The sequence below is a fragment of the Sylvia atricapilla genome, chromosome 5 (assembly GCF_009819655.1).
Source record: "Sylvia atricapilla isolate bSylAtr1 chromosome 5, bSylAtr1.pri, whole genome shotgun sequence".
In the NCBI taxonomy this organism is placed as follows: domain Eukaryota; kingdom Metazoa; phylum Chordata; class Aves; order Passeriformes; family Sylviidae; genus Sylvia; species Sylvia atricapilla.
The window spans coordinates 69,576,026-69,595,294 of record NC_089144.1 but is presented as its reverse complement, the minus strand read 5'-3'; the positions used below and the strand labels follow the sequence as shown (position 1 = coordinate 69,595,294).

General features: G+C 46.3%; 1 protein-coding gene across 3 annotated transcripts; it reads right to left on the bottom strand.

Moving 5' to 3' along the window:
- Positions 1–29: 29 nt before the first annotated feature.
- Positions 30–19,219, bottom strand: GTPBP1 (GTP binding protein 1). 3 transcript variants are annotated; one of them, XM_066320018.1, is made up of 13 exons: positions 18,920–19,219; positions 13,797–13,908; positions 11,182–11,362; positions 9,770–10,118; positions 9,191–9,314; positions 7,129–7,243; positions 6,528–6,672; positions 6,203–6,385; positions 5,289–5,424; positions 4,569–4,747; positions 3,866–4,063; positions 2,705–2,746; positions 30–2,272 (listed from the first exon to the last, which is right to left on the bottom strand). In XM_066320018.1, the coding sequence occupies exons 1-13, from the start codon at positions 19,217–19,219 to the stop codon at positions 2,180–2,182; spliced, it is 2,157 nt and encodes a 718-aa protein (XP_066176115.1). In that variant the 3' UTR covers positions 30–2,179. The 3 variants fall into 3 exon arrangements, with proteins under 3 accessions (XP_066176115.1, XP_066176117.1, XP_066176116.1); XM_066320020.1 differs by lacking the exon at positions 18,920–19,219 and adding an exon at positions 14,364–14,492; XM_066320019.1 differs by lacking the exon at positions 2,705–2,746 and having other exon boundaries at positions 18,920–19,165.
- Between the last annotated feature and the right edge of the window lie 50 nt (positions 19,220–19,269).

The window sequence follows — 19,269 nt, the reverse complement described above, 5'->3', positions numbered from 1 at the left end:
CCAGAGGGACAAAAATCAAGAAGACACACTTTTACCTGGAACAAACTTTTTTTAAAATTTATTTTATAGATCACACCAGCTTGAGTGATCTGTAAATGCTGGTCACAAAAGAGAGATCACACCACCTCCTTTGCACAAATTGAAGTGAACCTTCTTTCAGTCTCGGCAGTCTCCTTCATTTGGAGCACAAGGAATGGAGAAAGAGAAAACCGCCTGGAGCTCCCTGCTCCCCTCAGAAGCAGAGGGCAGTGAAATCAGATGCAGTTTGATGCTGCTACAGGGCCAGAAGACAAGCCAGGCCCTCATGCCCTGCTCAGCCACACCTCACACCCCCTCACAATGCGGGTGCTATTAGTGTTGTAGCCGCCTATAGTTCCTCCCTCGCCAGGGGAGTGCTGGTATTTAGGCACATAGCTTGGAAAAGGACTGTCTGACCTCCCCCTTCCACCCACTGCAGTCTCTAAGGCAAAGTCTCGTCTCCAAACCACATTTCTTGCCTCTCCCGTGCCTCTTAATGCTCTTGGAGTGCTGCTGGTGCTGGCAGCGGGAAATGCGCTCTGCCACTCAGCCTGGAAGTCACGAGGTGAACTGGAATGGACTCCACACAGGTGACACACACTGAGGAACAGGAACAACCCGCTAAGGAGGGACAGAAACTTTGCAGTCTCTCTCTAATTAAAATGAAAGTCCTTCATTGGAGGAGGAAGCCCTCAGAAAAACCGAGCCTGACTGCGCCTGCTGGGGAGAGCCATGATTTGCTGAGGGTGCCACGTCCTCTTTAAAATGCTGCCATGCTCCCAGAGCTCACCACAAGCTAGCAGAAGATAGTTCCTGTCCTCACCGGAGCCAAGTGAGGAGGCAGGGTTAGAAGAAAACAGATCAAAATAAGCAGAGAATCAATCAATTTAAAAACTCATTAAATGGTTAAAAAAACCCATTCCAACAGTAATTTGTATACTGTCCTTGCAGGGCCTTCTTGAAGAAGCCAGAATTTCTCATTAAGAAAAATAAGATCTTAAAAAAAATTCAACAAAAGTCAGAAAAATTACCACATACTTCCAACCTTGAAAGCACTTCTATAAATTTGGTACCAATTTGTCACCGCTCTCTTTGGCCAAGAGGGGAGAACACAAATCCTACCTCTGCTGTGGCAAAGTTTGGCCAGTGAATTCCAAAAAGGTTTTGGACATCTTGGGAGTAAACAAAATCAAGGGGAGGTCATGTTAGCCTGGTATGTATCTTCCAAATGTATCTTGCCATTTGTGACCTCTGTCCATCGAGGTGAGAAGGCTTTCTCTGGCTCAAGGGATGGACTGACTGCTCCTGCTCTGTTCTTAATACTGTCAGTGGAGCGGCTGCAGCCTTAAGAAGCAGGTTAGATATGCTCCAATGTGCACTGAACAAACACTAGGAAAAGCAGCATGATGGGAAGGGGAACAGGATGGGTAAATGTCTGCCCATTTAACTCTGTTGCTAGTTAAAAATTTAAGTGCTATCAACATTATTTGAGGATACTGAGCATAGGATCCCTGAACTCAACATCAACAACTCCTTTCCCAATTGTTTCCCTCTTAGATATCCAGCTTAGGAACTTTCCCACTATCGCCTTCAAACTTCAGTCATTACAACATTAAATTAATAGCTTAAGAGGGAGGGAATACAAAACATACTTGGCACAAGGCCACAGTGGTGATGAAATTATGCTCCATGGAGCCATCCTAAACAACCTGTTTTAACCTTTGCAAGTCTGAAATTTCAGGCATCTGATAACCCCTGGATCTGAGACAGCAAATAGGGGAGAGCAGCAAGTCCTGTGGACAGAAAGGAGTGAGGGAGGAGGGAGGCAACTAACTGGCTCTTTGCAGCTCTATCCAGACTCCCCTCTCATCTTCATGCACACAAAATATAATAAAAACTAATAAGAATAAAAACTAAGCCCATGATGTACAAAAATGTGTCGACAGGGGGAGGAGGAAGGTGTCAGTTACTCAGTTCTCTGTCTTATCACCTTCATTAGCTTATAAATTATGCTCCTCTCCATCGCTTCCTGCAGGGAGGAGGGACGATTCTTCTGCAGCCAATCAGCTGGGATGGATTTTGGTTTCCGCTGCTCTGGATCTTTTGGATAAGAGATGAAGGGAAAGGGAGGAATTCCTCAGGGAGAGGAGGAATAAGAAATTCAGCAGCCACTGGCAGGAGTCACACAGGCTCCCTGAGATTTCACTTTATGGCGCTGACCCCCACGTCGACGGCCTCCTCCTCCGACTTTTGACTGAAAAACAAGACCGACTTTAGTGCAAAGCAACCCCTCAGTTGGGATATCAACACAGCAGGAATTCAGATCGATCACACACACATTCAGACAGCAGCAGGGCCCCTGTGACTGATCAGCTTTCTACCACTGCAGGAAGGAGATAAGGCAGGAGGGAGACAAGACACTTCATGAGGGAAGGAGGAGAGACAGATGCACCATGAAGTTTTGCCCTTCAAGCTGGGAAGACTCATTTCCCAAGCTTCTAAATGCTTCACTCCCATGAGAGCCAGCAGGTGCCACGGTGTTCAGCATACAGGAAATCAAGGCCTCAGGCTCCCTTGACTTTGTGCAGAATTGGACAGTCCCCACCCCCTACCAAGGCTCTCAGGCTCACCTAACTCTTCCCAACCTCAGCAAACCCACTGTTTCTCTTTGAGAGCAGCCAAATACCTTATTGCCCTCACGGATGTGGGGCTCTTCATCCAGTGCAGGCTGAGGGAACGCAGCAAGGAGAGAGAGGAAGACGTAAGCAAGAACAAAAGCAACCCAGAGTCTCAGGGGGAGGGATGAAAAGAAAGGGCAAGCTGGGGCCACTACTTACAACCACAGTGATGCTACAAAAACACAAGGACAAGATGGAGGACTGGTGTGAAGCCCTAAGCATATGCAGAGGGAGAGAACCCCTGCCAGGGGGCCCCCTTTGATAAACAGTCTGGCTCAAGAGGGTGAGATTTGACTACAGCAACTAATATAGCTAGAATTAAGAAGGGGAACAACCTATCACTTGACAGTCAGTTCCTGAACCATTCACTTCCTGGGGAAGTACCCTACAAGAAGACTTTTCCTCTATCAGTAATAAAGCTGAGCAGTAGGCTCCCAAAGCCTGCAGTGAGAATTGAGTTTCCATTCCTTTCAGACCAGAAAGACTAGGTATCCTCCATGGACAAGCTGGACTGAGAAGTCCTAATCAACAAAACAACCTGGATAAATTTCTCTAAAGAGAAATTTAAAGCCTTTCCTTTTTTCTTGGTTGTCCCTAGCCTTATTTTTCAACAGGGCAGACAACCTGTGCCTAATGCCTAGGTTGTAATTTCTCTAGTGTAGGGGGATATTCTACCTCTCATTCAGACATTGAAGACTCATTCTATGACTGGTTGTCAGATGTTTCACTAGTTCAGCTGCTGGGTATACAGAGACACTTCTTCACTGTGCACATGGTCAAAGGAGTGAAACAGGTTGCCAAGGGCGGCTGTGCAGTCTTCCTCCTTGTGAGTTTTTTAAGACATGACTGGATAAAACCCTGAGCAACCTGGTCTAACCTCACAGCTAATCCTATTTAGAGCAGGAGGTTAGACTAGACGCCTCCTGAGGTCCGACATGAATTGTCCCAGTACCCTGAGCTGCTGTCTGCTGGAAGGTCAGCCATGGATTCATCCAGTCATCAGAGAATTATGATTCCTGCTGTGAGACTACTTAGATTTCTATTTGTTCCTGTGGCAAGGTGAGTTCGAGGTATGAGGGGATAATTCTTGTGCTTTAGAGTGCCCTTCCTCCAACAGGTTAAACCAGGACACAAACAGCTAAGACAGACATGGTATTTTCCTCACTTACCAATGGTTGCAGGGCAGTAGGTGTCAGTGGTGCTGCAGCTGTTGAGAGGGCCTCATCCCCAGCTGCTGGGCCTCCAGCTGCCATCCCAGCAGCAGGAACACCATCCTCTCGTTTCGTAACAGCTCCCTTCTTTGTTGACTGCATCTTGATTTGCTGTGGCTTGGAGTTCATTGGTGAGTTATTGGTGGTTTGGAGTAGCTGCAAATTGCAAAGGCAGAGGCCAAACTCAGCATTAAACTAGCCAGGCTGATCTGGCGAGGTTCAATGCTGCTTTTTAACAAAAAGCCTCAGGTGAACTTGTTAAAATGACTGTAAGGAGAAGAATGCAGCAGCAGCAGCTGTTCAAAGAAACTTAGACCTCTGATCTTCCACCCTTGGAAAGGGCCACTTCGCTGAGGTGACACTGTAACCTCCACAACATGACTCAAATGGATCAGCTACAAGATGTCAGAAAGAGACTGAGCCTTAAGAACCAGCAGCATGTGGCTCAGCCCCTCCCTTTACATCCCCTCATTCACACCAGCTAAAGACCTGCCACATAACAAAGCACAGCGGTCATCCTCAACCCATGTTAGGGCTGATGCCTGTGGTTGAGGAACAGCCTCCTCCCTCAATGTTCCAGAGCTATCTGGATTCTGCTGCTGACTACTCGGTGAAAGAAGTAGCTAATTGGCAAAAGCAGGTGGGACTCGGCAGCCTGTACCTTAGTGATGGTACCCACGGCTTTGGTGCGGCCTTCCCGGAAGACCAGCCGCTGGTCTATGTGTAAATATTCCGGGGTTTTGATGAAGCGGAAGTGCACCGTGGCCTTGTCCCCTGTCCGCAGGCAGTCCTTGTCCATGCTGAGAATCGTGGCTGTCTGACGGATGCTGCCACAATGCACTGTGAATGTAAAGCAAAAAGGCTTTCAGCAGCCAGGCCCATTAGTGGAACGTGCTTCAGAGACACATGTGATGGAGCTCCTCACCCTACAGCAAAGACCGCAAGGGTCACGCAGTTGCCTTTGCTCCATTACCAAAAAGAACACACATATAAGCTAGAACAGCTGCCTTCAAATCGTGCCTGTCCTGAAGCACCCTCAACAGAATCCTACACACCAAGCAGCTGGGCTAGAGGCCAGGACCCAAAATGAGTCTTCCCATCAGCATCTGAACGTGGAGAATCTTTGCACTATGGAGATACAGCACAGGCAGGCTCCAAGTACACTCAAGGGCACACATCTCCTTTTCACCTTACAGCTTCACCTACTCTCCTCTGTAAGCGCCCTTCCTTCTCTCTTCCACAACGCTGGGAAAGGCAAAACCAGGAACTATGGTGTATATTCAGGTTGTCAGAGACATCAGGAGCAAAATTATCTTAGGCTAGATCTGATACAAATTGCTGCCACTGGGAAGCGAAGACAAACCAACACTGACACACATACCCATGGCCTGATATCGTGGGCTGATGGTGGTGGGGTGATGGAGCACCAGAATTTCTGCTTCAAACTCCCACGATGCTTGTGGATTCAGGCGGGGTGACACCATTACCATGCCTTTCCGGATGGAAGAACGTTTGATCTGAAAAGCACAGACACAAAACCCCTTAGCATGATTCTCCAGGGAAGAAATCTGCTGCTCTGACTGACTGCATCCAGCAGAATCCTAAGGGATTTCACTAGATACTATCTCATGCCCAGCAAAAGACAAAGCAAGAGCTGTACAGGCTATTACATAAAGGTTGCAAAAAATCAAATTCAGCTGGAGTTTATAAGGAAGCTTTAGAGTACTGGAAATGCTGGACACTTGACACATGTACCTCACTGATCCTTTAAAAGCAAAACATACGACCTGGTCGCACATTATCCAAGAAAATGATCCCTCCAAAATCATGTCTGTTAATATAACGTGATAAACCTGAACACATGAAGTATGGTGTAGCTTTAACTATATCCCCTTAAAATCAGTGCAGCTTCTATTGACAGAAACCTTTTGCAAGAGGAGTCATATCCAGTTTTGCTGGTTTTTAAATCCCAAATCATGCAGCTGGTCCTACAAGGCAAGAGGAGTACTGCAAATCCACTGTCCAGGCTACTAATGCAGTTCCAGCACAAAAGGAGACTTGCAATGTCTCCACTTTCTTAAGTATCTCCAACATCATTATCTAGTGGCATTGCTATCCCCTGGCAGCTCCTAGGAGGAAAAAAAACAGGATGTGGCACCACAGAGGTTCTATGGGATTCCATTCCACTGCAGAATGAGGCAGTTGATGTTTGTAGAAACAGCCTTGCTGCAGCTGAACTCCGAGAACACTTGAAAATTAAGAGGGCAGTTCATGTTCTGGGGGAGATCACCTCACCTTCTTCAAGGCAAAGGAGGCAGTCTGGCCTCCCCGCACCTCCTTGACAGGCATCCTTTTGCGGTGGATGGACTTGACAGCAATAGGGAGGAAGTTGCCAAGGGGATCTGGCCCCAACAGCAGGGTGTCATTTAGCTTGATTAGGCCTCTCAGTGTCGTCCCAGAGACAACTGTTCCTACACCCTAAGCCAAAAAAGAAAAACCAGTAATTTTGGTTACTCTACCAGGCTAGCAGAAGAGCTCTAGAACTCTCGTCTCTAGAGAAGATATTTTCTTCAGCCTAAAAGAGGACACAGAATATTCTTCCAAATACCAGGCCCCTTACCGGGACAGAGTAAGTATCATCTATCTGGAATTCTGCTGGCTCTTCTTCCCTGTAACTGGTCCGTGGAGACAAGAGATTAAGAAACATCTTCAGCAAATCTAGATTCTCTCCAGTAACATTTGAAATCTGGAAAATTGGGCACATCCTGTAAAGCAAAATTGATGAAAATGGGAGTTAGTTCACTTTCCTACCTGGCTTTCCACATGTAGGGAGACATCCAAAATCTTGAGACTAATTCAATACACAGTGGAAGGGAGAGCCTGGCAAGCAGTCAGATGCACAACACCCCATGTTTGAAAACCTTCAACACTGCCTCTGCCTTCCAATGACATTTGGGAAAAGGTGTAAGGTTCTGAAGGAAGGACTGAAGGAAGCCAAATACCCTGCCATCTTTTGCAGACTGCCCAGAAGCAGCCTCTCATTCCTGCCTCAGAGAGGGGAACACAAGTAGGTCAACCTCAAAATCAACACAGTCTTATGGAATCAACACACCACATGGTAGATGCAACCTTCACACATCTAGACAATGGGACTCTCTGAATCTCCTCACCCAGTCTCCACATAGGGTTAAAGAGAAATGATTCTCCTCTACTCCCGTTACCTCTCTGAGCTGAAGTTGGAGGCTGTTACAATGACATCATCCTTGCTCTGAACCAGCACGGGAATCTTCCTGCACCCTGGGGACTTCAGCAGTCGCTGTAACAGCTTCAGGGTTTCTTAAAGGGTGAAACGAATATTGTTAGGGCAGCATCTCCTGTCTTTGCAAATCACTTTTGTGGGGTCTCTCCCCAAAGGGAGATGGGTGCTCTGGCCACAGATAAGACAGGAGAAGATGAAAAGGTGAGACTGTGAGCTTGCTGCAGCCCAGGTAGGACTTAGGAGCCATTCCATCTTCCATATCATGCCAGCTGGCCTGCTGCCAAGTGATGCCATACATGAACAGACAGACAAGTTTGCAATGCTGTGGAGTAGACCTTTGATAGCTATCTGTTAGTAGCTTTAAGCAGTTACAAGGTATTTCCTCTTTCTAGAAAGGGTTTTGCATAGTGAATTAATTGAAAATCAGGACTCAGTGACAGAAATATTTGAGAATATGAGAATTGGAAATCAATTTTGACTGAGCAAATCTCAGTACATTTTCCCTGGCAGTCAACTTGCCATAGGAGGCTGGAGAAGCATGAAAGAGGTAAAGATTATCATCATAGACTAGGAAAATGTGGGTGGACCATATCCAGAAATCAGTGTTTTGGGTCAAATCTTACGGCTACCAATTTTCAGCTTTTTCTCTTTTTAACTTATTTTCTGAGCCTCATGTCCAGCAGCCTGCAGGGGCATTACCTGATGCCCTAGCATCAACCTCCTACAAAGTGCCTGACAATAAATAAACAAAAACCAGAATATGATACTAAGGACTTAAAAGAGCAAATCATTTATGTTCTACAACTGTCATGCAATTATATGGTTTTTTTTAAACAAATGATTGCCTATGGGAAAGTAAAATTTTGGATACAAAAACACAAACATCTAATCAGGCCATCTGCTCTTCACAGATATACTTGAGTCAAATCTTGAGTCTATTTACTTTAAACAGAGCATGTCACGGGAGTAGCTTTCCCATGAGCAGCTCTTCTGTCCTCACCCTGAGCCAAAGGCTCTCCTTCCTTCCCAGTTATTATCTTATGGTCAGGCCTTACGTTTTTTTGCCAAATATCTAGTATAGAGATAGACAGATTATCTTCTGATCACATGCATCTATTTGCCTGTAACATATCTAGGATTTTAATAGTAATAAAACTACAGACAGTAGCAGGAGTGTTCACTTCCCTGATTCTTAGGACTGATTTATAAAAAAAAACCCCATTGCTCCAAATAACCACAGCATGTTTCTGAAGACATGAGAAATGCTTAAAGAGAATTTTGTAAGTGAGAATAGGTCACAGCCTGAAAAAGCATCATGCATGGGTTAATGGGACACTGCTGGGGTTAGAGGTGCTGCTTTAGCTCTGCTCAGAAAAAAACCACTAACCCATGCTACCTATCGCCATCCCTGCTTGTGTCTAGTCCTGCCTCCCATCTTGTTACCATAGCCTACATATGTGGCTGCTTTAAACCATGATTTATTAAGTGTTGGTTGGTTGTTCAGACAAGAGGAAGGAGCTGCTGTAGTTATGCCCACATACCTGAGAAGTGCCTAGGTGAACAGGAGGTAACAAGCCAGCTGCCCCTTCCCTAACAGCAGAGGGAGATCAAGTCTGATCACAGCTTAAGATCACACTCAAACTGTGTGCAGGGAGGAAAGCAGCTTTCAAGAGAACTTTCAGACTTTTCCTCCAGGTTTAAATACCCAGAGAGAAAGCAAAGTCCAAACCCCAACTGTATGCTGCTCCTCTTAGAGCTCAGTTAAGCAAAACCTTGTAGCAAACATTTTTGGGGTGCTCAACTGAGTCCTCAGCATGTAATTTTGACATGGTGAATGAGAGTATAAGTTAACCACCTGCAAAATGAGCAAGGGAAAAGGATAGATTTCTGGAAGGTGTTTAGGATGCAGTCAAAACCAGATGAAGCAGCTTTCTTCCAGCAGTAATTCCTGAACCCAAGCAGAAGACAGCAACACATGGTAAAAAATGTAAAAAAACAGCCCTGGAGAGAGGTGTAAGACTCACCTTGCAGGATGTTGGCAGGGCACATGTCAATCTTGGTCACCACAACAAAGACAGGAACATTAAGTGCAAGCGCCAGGCCTAAGTGCTCCTTGGTCATTCCAACAATCCCAGCATTACTCCCAACCTACATCAGCGATATAAAATACAGGGATGTCAATGTTCCTTCTGCAGTAAGCTGGATTACAGAGAAGGCCTTGTGTCAGACATGCAGTAGACTGTGATTAGGTTGTAGATGTGCCACTGGGGCCGTATGAGCGGACCCAGCTCATCTCAGATGTTGCTGGGCACTGGCAGAGGACTGACTCAATTCTCCCCAGTTTTAACAAGGTTTTCTAAAAAATTTAGAAATCTCTCAATTTTCAAGAATCACAAACCTTGGGCCTGTCTGGCACTGACAGTCCTTGGGGCACTTGCCTCACAGTACAGGACAGATAGCCACAGAGGCTTCTGCTCTCCTGCACTGAGATGCTGCCTCCCTCCAAACACCACAGGCACTTTGCAACAGGAAAGAAGCTGAGGCTGTTAAAGCTGTGAACAGCCCCACTCCAGCTGGTATGGTCCATCTTTCTTGCTACCTACCATAAGCATGCAGAAGTCAGGCAAGTGGCCGGTCATGCCAAAGACAGTGGTTTTCAGGTATTTTTCGTGACCAGCCAGGTCAATGAAAGTAATGACCTTGGTGGATTTCTCACAGATCTTTGTCCATTCCAAGCTGCCACCGTGGCTGTCAGGTTTGTTCACCACGTTGCCCTCGCTGTCAAAGCCCAGAATGTCATTGCCCACACTGCTGGTGCGGCCTGACTCAATCTCGTGCTTGTGGCGGAAGAGCTTTTGCCGAGCAAAGCCCCGGCCATTGTCTAACTCGCCGTGAGTCAGGACACCCAGCAAGGTGCTCTTCCCTGCATCCACGTTGCCAACCACTGCTACCCTGTAGGGGAAAGGAAAAAGGAGCCTGGTAAAATATGGTACCTGAAGAAATGAACAAGTGATCAAAAAAAACCCCAAATATCACTGCTCCTGCAAGTAACTGGCTTTTGCTCCCTACCCTTCAAACAGAGATTAAAAAATGTGAGAGCTTCACAAGCAGAGCAGAGATTCTTTTATAGTTATTAACTAACAGTGGAGATCCTAGACTCTGGGGGCTGGGATGTGGAAGACTGTGGAAACATGTCACTGGTGTCCAAAACATAAGTCAGCTGAATGTGACATTGCTTGATGCCACACAGAGTGCCTCTATTCCAACTCCTTGCCTCTGCAATCCAACATAAACACTGTGGCAATTCAAAAGGAAGACTAAATCCCAACTTGGTCTAGAACACCTCTGCCTTTCTCACATCTCCCATGCTGCAAGTGCACGAAGCACTAAGTAAAACACAAAAATTAAAATCGTTGTTCCCAGAAAAGGATAAGCTAAAAAAAAGTGAAATATTTTAGGAGAAAGCCATGTCGTACAGCAAGCTCCTTCTTCAACTCTGATCAATGTGGCTATTATGGCTGTTGGCAAATACTGGAATTCCTCTCCATCCCGGCCTGGGCAGACTCTACAGTTATGTTATATATGCTAGTATATGTCCACTAAAAGGTGACTTGGATCACCACAGTCTTGGAACACAACTGGATCCTTTGTCAAAAGTATTGTGTTCCAGCAGTGTGCATATATATACACAAACATACAGCCACATGTGTACATGACTCCCCTCCAGCAACCCAGAACATAAAAGATGCCCCCAAACTGTGAGGCTATCACCCAGAGAGCAACAGCCCTCTGCTAAACACAGGTAAATTCCCACCAACAGTTTGCTCACAAAAGAGACAGAAGAACAACAAAAAGGCGATTTCATCAGCAAGGAGTGGTCAAGTTCAACTCCCTTTGTTGGGTAGCTCCAACACCCAGACCTGAAGCAGCACTGCTGGCTCAGCACCAAGCGCTGCTCACCCGGTAAAAATGCAGCTGAGCTGCTGACTAACCCTGTCTCCGCCCAGCTCCTCACCTGACCTCCAGGAAGTCGTTGTCACCCACACGTTTCCGAACGAGGTAGTCACACACCTTGCCCCCGGCCTCCTGGTGCTCTCTCAGGAGGATCACATCTGCCTCGATCTGCTCTGCCATGCTCTTCAACGTGGCATAGGAGGCCTCCATGTCTGACTCACTGAGCCCGTACTCAGTCCCATCTGGTGTGGCGTTGAGGAGACAAATGGCAGTCAGTGAGCACCACCTTGCAACAGGCAGCAGCACAGTCATCCCGCCTGGGATCTTCATAGCCATTGGGATTTCTATGTGGGCTGGAGATGTCAGCCATGTACACAGAATAAACACCCTTGGCCCAAAATAAAAAGGGATGGTCTTCCCTCTAAGTCCTAAAAGACACTAGAAAAGCACCATCTTTCATCTAGAGAAGTTTCCTTCACAATTTTTACAAACAAATATGTAGGGATTGGCAAGAAGGACACATTTCTGTCTAATTCCCTTACTTCACATGCTGAAGGTACTTTGTGTCCTTCAGTCAGATAAAGTAGCTCCTCACATTTGCAAGAAAAGGTAAAGCATTAACAAAAGGAAAGCTCTGAGTGAAGCATCACCACAATTTAGCCAGTAAATGTGGCACCACTGTAAACAATCCACTTGTTTTATAAAACCACACCCCAAACACACATTTTCTGCAAGTCTGACCTGCACAGTAATTTCTTTTTCAATTCCCTATGTCCTCCAGTTAAAAACAATGCTTTTGGAATGTTTCACTGCCTTCATCCTAGCACCTGAAAGAAATGCTGACAGCACACAAGATCAGAAAAAAGCAAGGAGGCACTGCTTCCTCTGAGCAGCTGACCCAAGCTAAAGAGCTGACAGTCAGAGCATGCCAGTGGCAACTATCCAGACAGGGTCACGACCACCACTGTCTCTTTCCCAATCCAGGTGCTGTGAAGGTGCACTGATTTGACCGCAGAATCTCCTCTGTGGGTAAAAAATGCCCACAAAGCAACAAACAAAGGTGGAGAGCCACACTTCACCCAGATGACCAAAGTTATTGCCATGTGTACATGCTCATATACATGGCTGACTCATCGGCTGGTAAGCAGGAACTGCAGTTTGCATGAACTTATCAGCATTTTAATTACTGCCCAGCTCTAAAACTAACAGAGTCACTGGATGATTTCCAACCTTGCTCATAAGCTGGCTGAGACTGAGGAAAACTGAAACAAGCCTTGGGTTATAGGAGGGGAATGAGAAGTAGGGGACAGGAGACGGCAAGACCCAAGGGAGAAAGGGAAAGGTCACTACTGGTGAACTAATAATCTTCCTGTGGCAGTCATCAATTGCTTCTCAGTCAGCTGAGCTGGGTATCTGGGATGATCAAAATCACAGATGCTGAAAGGGAATGAGAAGAAGTGACAGTGGCAGGGATACCAAGACCCTTTCTCTCTTGAAAATATCCCCATCTTCCTTGACTACGCTGCAATCCATAATGAAGTCAGAAATTTAACCTCATATTTTGAGAAACAAATGCCTTCTTCTAAGTAAATTGTTGCAACAACGACCAGTTAACACTCTCACAAGGTATCCTAGAAGAGAAAGCAGGTACTAGCCCGACTATCTAGATCTACACTGCAGATGTGCTTATCCCAAACACCAAGGGTACAGACTACAGGCAGGAAGCTTGCCTTGAGGCAAGAGCATAATCCCTGTGTGCATGAACACTGGCCATCTAATTGTGGCTTCTCCTCTATGTTGGCTGCTTCACAAAAGCCCAAGAAAACCCAAAAAGCACACAGTTCTGAGCTTACACAGCTCCCTCTCTCTATCATTTCAGCCAACCCTGGTATGCTTTCATATTCTTCCTCAAACACAGCAAATGTCTGAGCACGACAACTTCATATTCAGTAGATATCCAGTATACTTGAAACATGCCTTTCGCCTTATGATAACCAAAACCAATTACTTTATATTCAGAAATTTCAATTTCAAAGTAAGGGCATGCTCAGTATTATTTTACCAGCATCAGATGCAAATATTCAAATTGTCAAAAAGAACAAAAACGTAATCCATGCTAACTGCTAAAATCTGCAAAGGCAAACGACTGAAGTCACATGCAAATTAACGTGACAATAAAAGTCTCACACTGAGCAAAGGAAAACCTTTCCCTCCATATTAGACAAATACTAACACAGAAAGTCAGCAGCATATATTTTGGCTATGTCAAGTATCTATAATATATTCCTGTGGGGTAAAAACATGCTATTTCCAATGGAGCAGTGAACAACATCAGACAGAACAAGACCTTCACAGACACTGAGGACATCTGTACAAAAGCTGTTACTATCATTTTAGACTCTTTGTCTTTTCCTGTTGTGCTCAGACAAGATATGCCTTATTTCCAAAAAATAATTTGCATGATTTTGTAAAAAAAAAAAATAAAATGTCTATACATGAGACAGTTGTTGGCAGGAATAAAATAAAAGAATCTGTCCCACATATTCTGTTATATTTTATGGACAAGTTATACTGGAAAAGTAAGCATTACGTTCAGCAATAGTCTAGTTAGATGAATCAGGTTTTTCTTATAATTTTAATAATTTGTTCCTGTTTTGCTGGGGAAGCTATACTTACCTGATCCTTGTCCAATAACATAGATGGTCTCCCCACATCCCTCGTCAATCCTCTCTGACATCTGCTGGAGCAAACTGTCATATTGTTCTGAAGTTGGACTCACCATCACCAGCTGGAAAAAAAAGATTGAATATCCATTTGCAGATGTCAGGCAAACAATTTCAAAACCAGCTTGACTTACAAGCACAATCAAACTATGTGTTTTACTGAAAGAGAAGGACTCTTTTTCCAGGACCACTTTGTGGTGGTTTTATTCTGTTTTTTAAAACCAGTTTTGCTGACAGCTATTTCCTTGTGACACCGCACAAGGTTCTTTGAGCTCAGAGTTCATTTATGCAGGAACTTCAAAGCAAGTCAAAATACCAAGCATCTCATCCTGATGTAACCAATGTTTAAAAGCCACATTTAAGTGAACACTCGATTATGTTTTCATTCAAGGGAAACAGAAAAGGGAGCAGGTATTTTCTCCACAGAAATTCCTTAGCTCAGTCCTCCCCAGTCTCTGCTGCAAAGAGTGCTACTGCTCCCCTGAAACACGACTGGACAGCCAGAGAAAGCCAACCAGACCTCACTGCAGAGAACACCTGGGCACCAAAATCCAGAGCATCTCCTAAGTCTTTCCCATATTTTATGTCCCCTTCTGTTTTCTGAGGGAGCAGAAGGAAAAGAGAGAACATGAATAAGCACTATTTTCAAATTTTAGGTACTTTACACTACAGTGCTGAGGGGCAGACATGCAAAGCAATTTGTATGAACTCATCTGGAGGTTTCAGCAGTGGAGAGCTGCAGTATTGTAGTCAAACTTTGCCCTTCCCTGCAGGAACATCAAGACAATGGAAAAACAAAACAGAAACAAAGCAGAAAATGAGGACAAGAGAGTGCTTCAGGAATGATTTTTCCTAGAACGGTACAGCACCATTCCTGGCAGAAACCTGCACTGTGCACACAATACAGCTGAGGACACTTGCACAGGGCAGCCACAATGGTGGCATGGCAGTAACAGACCAAGGAGACCTCCATCAGCCACTCTAGCTGCTCTCTGGCTGCCTCCATGGTTACAAATCTGTTGGTGCCTGAGCATCCCAGTACAGCAGCCTAGCAGCCTAGCTGTGGCAATTGAGATATACATTTCTGTGAAAGAAGCACTTTTATAGCAGCTAATAAAGGCTGACATACACCAAGAGCTCTATGGGTAGGCACACCTGTGCCAACACTCAGTGACATCAACAGCTGTCCCTATATACACATCCCAAAATGACACCCAGGAAGAACCACTTCCTCTCACTATGCACTGAGACTAAAAGCTGTGCTAAATTAGATGTTTGCCTAAAACATATGGTTTAGAGCAGTTGACAGTAACATCCTCAAGTATGGCCAACATAGCCTCATTTACTTAACACAGTTAACACAATGTGTTTTCAAAGAGAAACTATCTTTACCACAACTATTACTACCCCTATTACACACTGATGAAGGCCTTTTTTGGAAATCTAGAATGTAAAGTAACCCAACCCCCCACAAATAACGTTAAAGCAGCTTTCAAAACCACAGTGATGCACACTGGAACACTGAAGCACAGACAGCAGGTGCTGGTTAGAAGGCTTAAGGCTGCCAAAGCAACTTTTTCCACAGATGTTAAGGGTCCCAGAGAGCAGGGATGTGTCCCCAAGAGCCAGACAGCAACAAGAGATACAATCACCTTCACGTGCCCCTTTTGGACACATACCCTACCTACACCCCTCAACTGCTTGGCATGGTCTGCAAAGGGTACCAAAGCACTCTGTTCTGCAAGGTGACAATCTTCCTATTTCATGCTATAAAAGAATGAGTTTTGCTTTTATCAGTTTTTCTTTCAGTTCTGTTTTCCTTTCAGTTTCGTTTTCTTCTTGTGGGAAACCACTGGATGTAATTGCATTGACAGCAAAATCAGCAACTGTTGAGAGGCTCAGTCTGAGCAGGAATGGAAGGCTGTGTTTTGATGTGTAGGGCTCATTTTGTCCTGCGAGTACTTTCAGGAATTCCTGATGCACAGCAGACAAGCTCACTCTTTAGGCCAGTGCACCAGCACAAAGCCAGGGACTCAGGAAGATCCATGAAACAGGCTGTAACACACACAAACATCAATAAAATAGCAGGGGCCACCAGGACCGGCCACACTAACTTCAGTTTCTTCAAGCCTGGTTACCAGCTGTTTTTTCTGAGTCCAAATGCTTTAGCAGTGCTAACAGGCAGGGTGTTGTAACAAGTACCAAGGCACTCAGCAGCTAATTGTACCCTTTCCTCACGTTGTCAGGCAGGAGGGCTGGGGGCCTCAAACAGGCTCGCTCACATCAGCCCACAACACTGTTCTCCTACACTGCTGCTTTCACTGCCAGGCAAAGGCACTCCTGAAGTGTGCTCCAGTGGCAGACTGCCTCCAAAGTTTACCCCAGAGCCGATGAAGCTTACAGCTCCTATGACATAGTACGTTGTGCAGTTTCCTGGGTCACTGCAAGACTTGACGTGCTGCTTTGAAGATCTCTTCAGCTTCCTGGATGGAGAGAGCCTGTTCTCTGCATTCTCTTTCCTCAAAGAGAAGCCCTCCACTTTGGCTTCTCTGTTTATTTTTTCTTTTTTTTGCTTTTCACCTTTCAGCAACCCCTCCATGACTGCACTATGAATGCATGGGGTTTTTTTAAGAGGTTTTCACAAAGTCAAAAACATTCACTTTTGTTCTTTCCACTTTGTCAGGCACTGAGCAGTTATCAGTAGGAGCCATGCAGGTCTAGCAACCTCAGGTTTCCTATAGGGCAAAAAAGTAACAACCAGTTATTATTTTATTCTTAGGACAGCAGAAGGAAACATAGCTCACAAGTTCAAAATGCCATGTCTCAAGTCCCTTCCCAATCTCTGGGGAAAGGTGGCTTTGCCTGCCTCCATGAGGCAGACAAGCTGTAAAGTATTAGGGGCAAATCAAATACTATGTGGTACGTAGTGCTGCTCTTTATTGGAAAAACCTGACATTTTGCATGGCTGGAAATCCACCATCAGCCATCGAGAAGCTGGGGGAAAGGCACCTTCTGTAATGTCATATTTTCTTCTCTATGCCCTGCAGACATACACTGTTCATGTCCTATTCTGTTCTGTTGTCAATGTAGATCTAGCATAAGTATCAGCTTCATTAACAGCCTTGTGTGCTATGCTTTTTGACCTGAAAGTTGATTACTGCTGCAGTGTGCTGGCACTGAAGGGAAAACAAACACCCATTAAGATCAACACCATAATGAATTTGTGCTGATGAATGGAACTGTTTCCCTGACCAGCTGTCAAGGTGCACTTGATAACACAATCCCAAAGTGTTCCTCCATAAAAAGAGCTCACCTTACACAAAAGGAAAGGACTGGGAGAAAAGCATTAACATAGCCAGGGGGTGGGTCAGAAGGACCAGGACAGACCTAGCAACTATCAGACAAACTGATTGCAGTGAGAGTCTCCATTTTAGGAAGGGATTGGAGTGGAACAATTCAACTCAGAGGACAGAAAAGATGGGGGGCAGGTTAGCTAGTGCATTGTCTCCATATGGGATTGCTGTTTTGAGCACACAGTGGGAGATCAACTTGGAAATATGGGAGCAGAGCTCACAGTTTTAGCTCTCATCCAAGATGGGGATGAATGAAAAGTCCAGGGAAAAGACAGCAGGTGCACAATGCTGTATGGAAAATTAAATTGTAATAAAGGTCAAAAAAATGCTTACCTATTACCTCCACAGCACCTGCAGATTTCTAAGAATGGAAGACAGATTGACACCACAAATGGGAGTTTGTGGGAGAAAAGCACTCTTCTCTCTTTGCTGGAGTTTTTGTCAAGTTCCTGGCTGTCAAGAATCAGTGATGCAGTCCTTGGCATCCTCCTTGGCCCTCTTCCACAGCAGCCACGTCCAAGAAAAAGCACAGATCAATACTGGCATCCTGTATAAAAATCTTGCCCAGCTCATTAAGGCACAATCAATAGATACTACAGGTTTGATTTCTGCTCTTTACTATCTTACAAGACATCTTCATAACACTTATTTTAATACAGTACCACACTGTAAAATATCCATTCAAAAAAAAAAAGTTTCCCTGTCCATAGACACAATTCCTCTCTCCTTTTCTCTGTGCATAGAGGGCAAGAAAATCCAGGACTCTGGAACAACTTAAGGTGGAAGCATGAAGAGGGAGATGACAGAAAACTAGGAGGAAACACCTTCTAGATCACTTAATTACAAGGGGACCGAATGAAGTTTTCAGGAGACTTTAGAGTGGGAGATAGCACCACAGTACACCAAACTCGTGGCAGCAAAAGGAAGTTAAAGAGATCAGCCGATTAGGAAAAAACATAGAAGATAGTGACAGGAGGCAGCTAATATAGTCTCGGACACACACATATTACTACAATGTACCTCCTCGCAGGATGGAAGCGAGAACTGGTTCTGACAGAAATAAGACCACCACACAGTTTTGTCACTGGGATCCTAGAAAGGAGCTGCACAAGACGAACAAGCCTTTTCTGCGTTGACTTAACCCTGTTCGCAAGAGCAAGGCACCCTTGTGACTGGGCTCTTGTGCTCCAAAGTTACAAGCTCTGACCTCCTTTTAAGATTGTGGAGGAAGTCCCAGGAACCACTACAACTGGCAGCAAAGATAACTACAGAGACCCAGCGCGGAGGGCAAACGTCAGCGGGACATCGCAGCAGCTGACAGCTCCAAACCCAGCGCTTCCTACGGATGCTACACACAGGCTGCGGGCTCGCGTTCCCCCCGGGCAGCCGAGGCGGGGAAGGCGCAGGGCGGAGCAGCCTGCCGGCACCCTCCTGTCCCGGCCAGGCTACGGGACAACTTTACTGCTCCCGTCCCGGCCGCTTCCACACGGCTCCGCTGGCTCTGCCGCCCGTCCAGGTGATGCTGGGGCCGGGGGAGCGCTCGGGGGAGCTTCTCGTCGCGGCGGAGGCAGGCGGGCGCCAGCCTCTCGCTCTGCGGAGGTGCGGAGAGCCGTCAGGTGCGGGGGCCAGCCGCCTGCGCAGGGCCGAGCGGCAGGGAGGAGAGCGGCGGGGGCCCGGCGAGGTGATGGCGCTCGCCGCCGCCCGCCCCCCCCGCCGGGCCTACCTTACTGGTGAGGTCGATCTCGGGCTCGCCGTTGAGCGCCTCGCCGTCCTCGCCGCCGAAGGCTGCACGGAGGGGACAGGCAGCCGCCGCCCCGTGAGGCCGTCCGCCCGGGGAGCCGGGCTCCGGAGCGAACATACAGGCCGGCACCGGGGAGCCCCCTGGAACCGGGGATCTGCTCCGCTCCGCGGCCGCCATCTTCCCTTCCCTGCCCGGCTCTCCGCCCCGGCACCGCCCCCGGGCCCGCCAAGGCGGCGCCCGCCAATCACCGGCGGCGCAGCGACTAAATTTGCATGTTGCCATGGCGACGGTGGGTGGAGCCCTGGTTATTCATGAGGAGAGGCCGCGCCCCC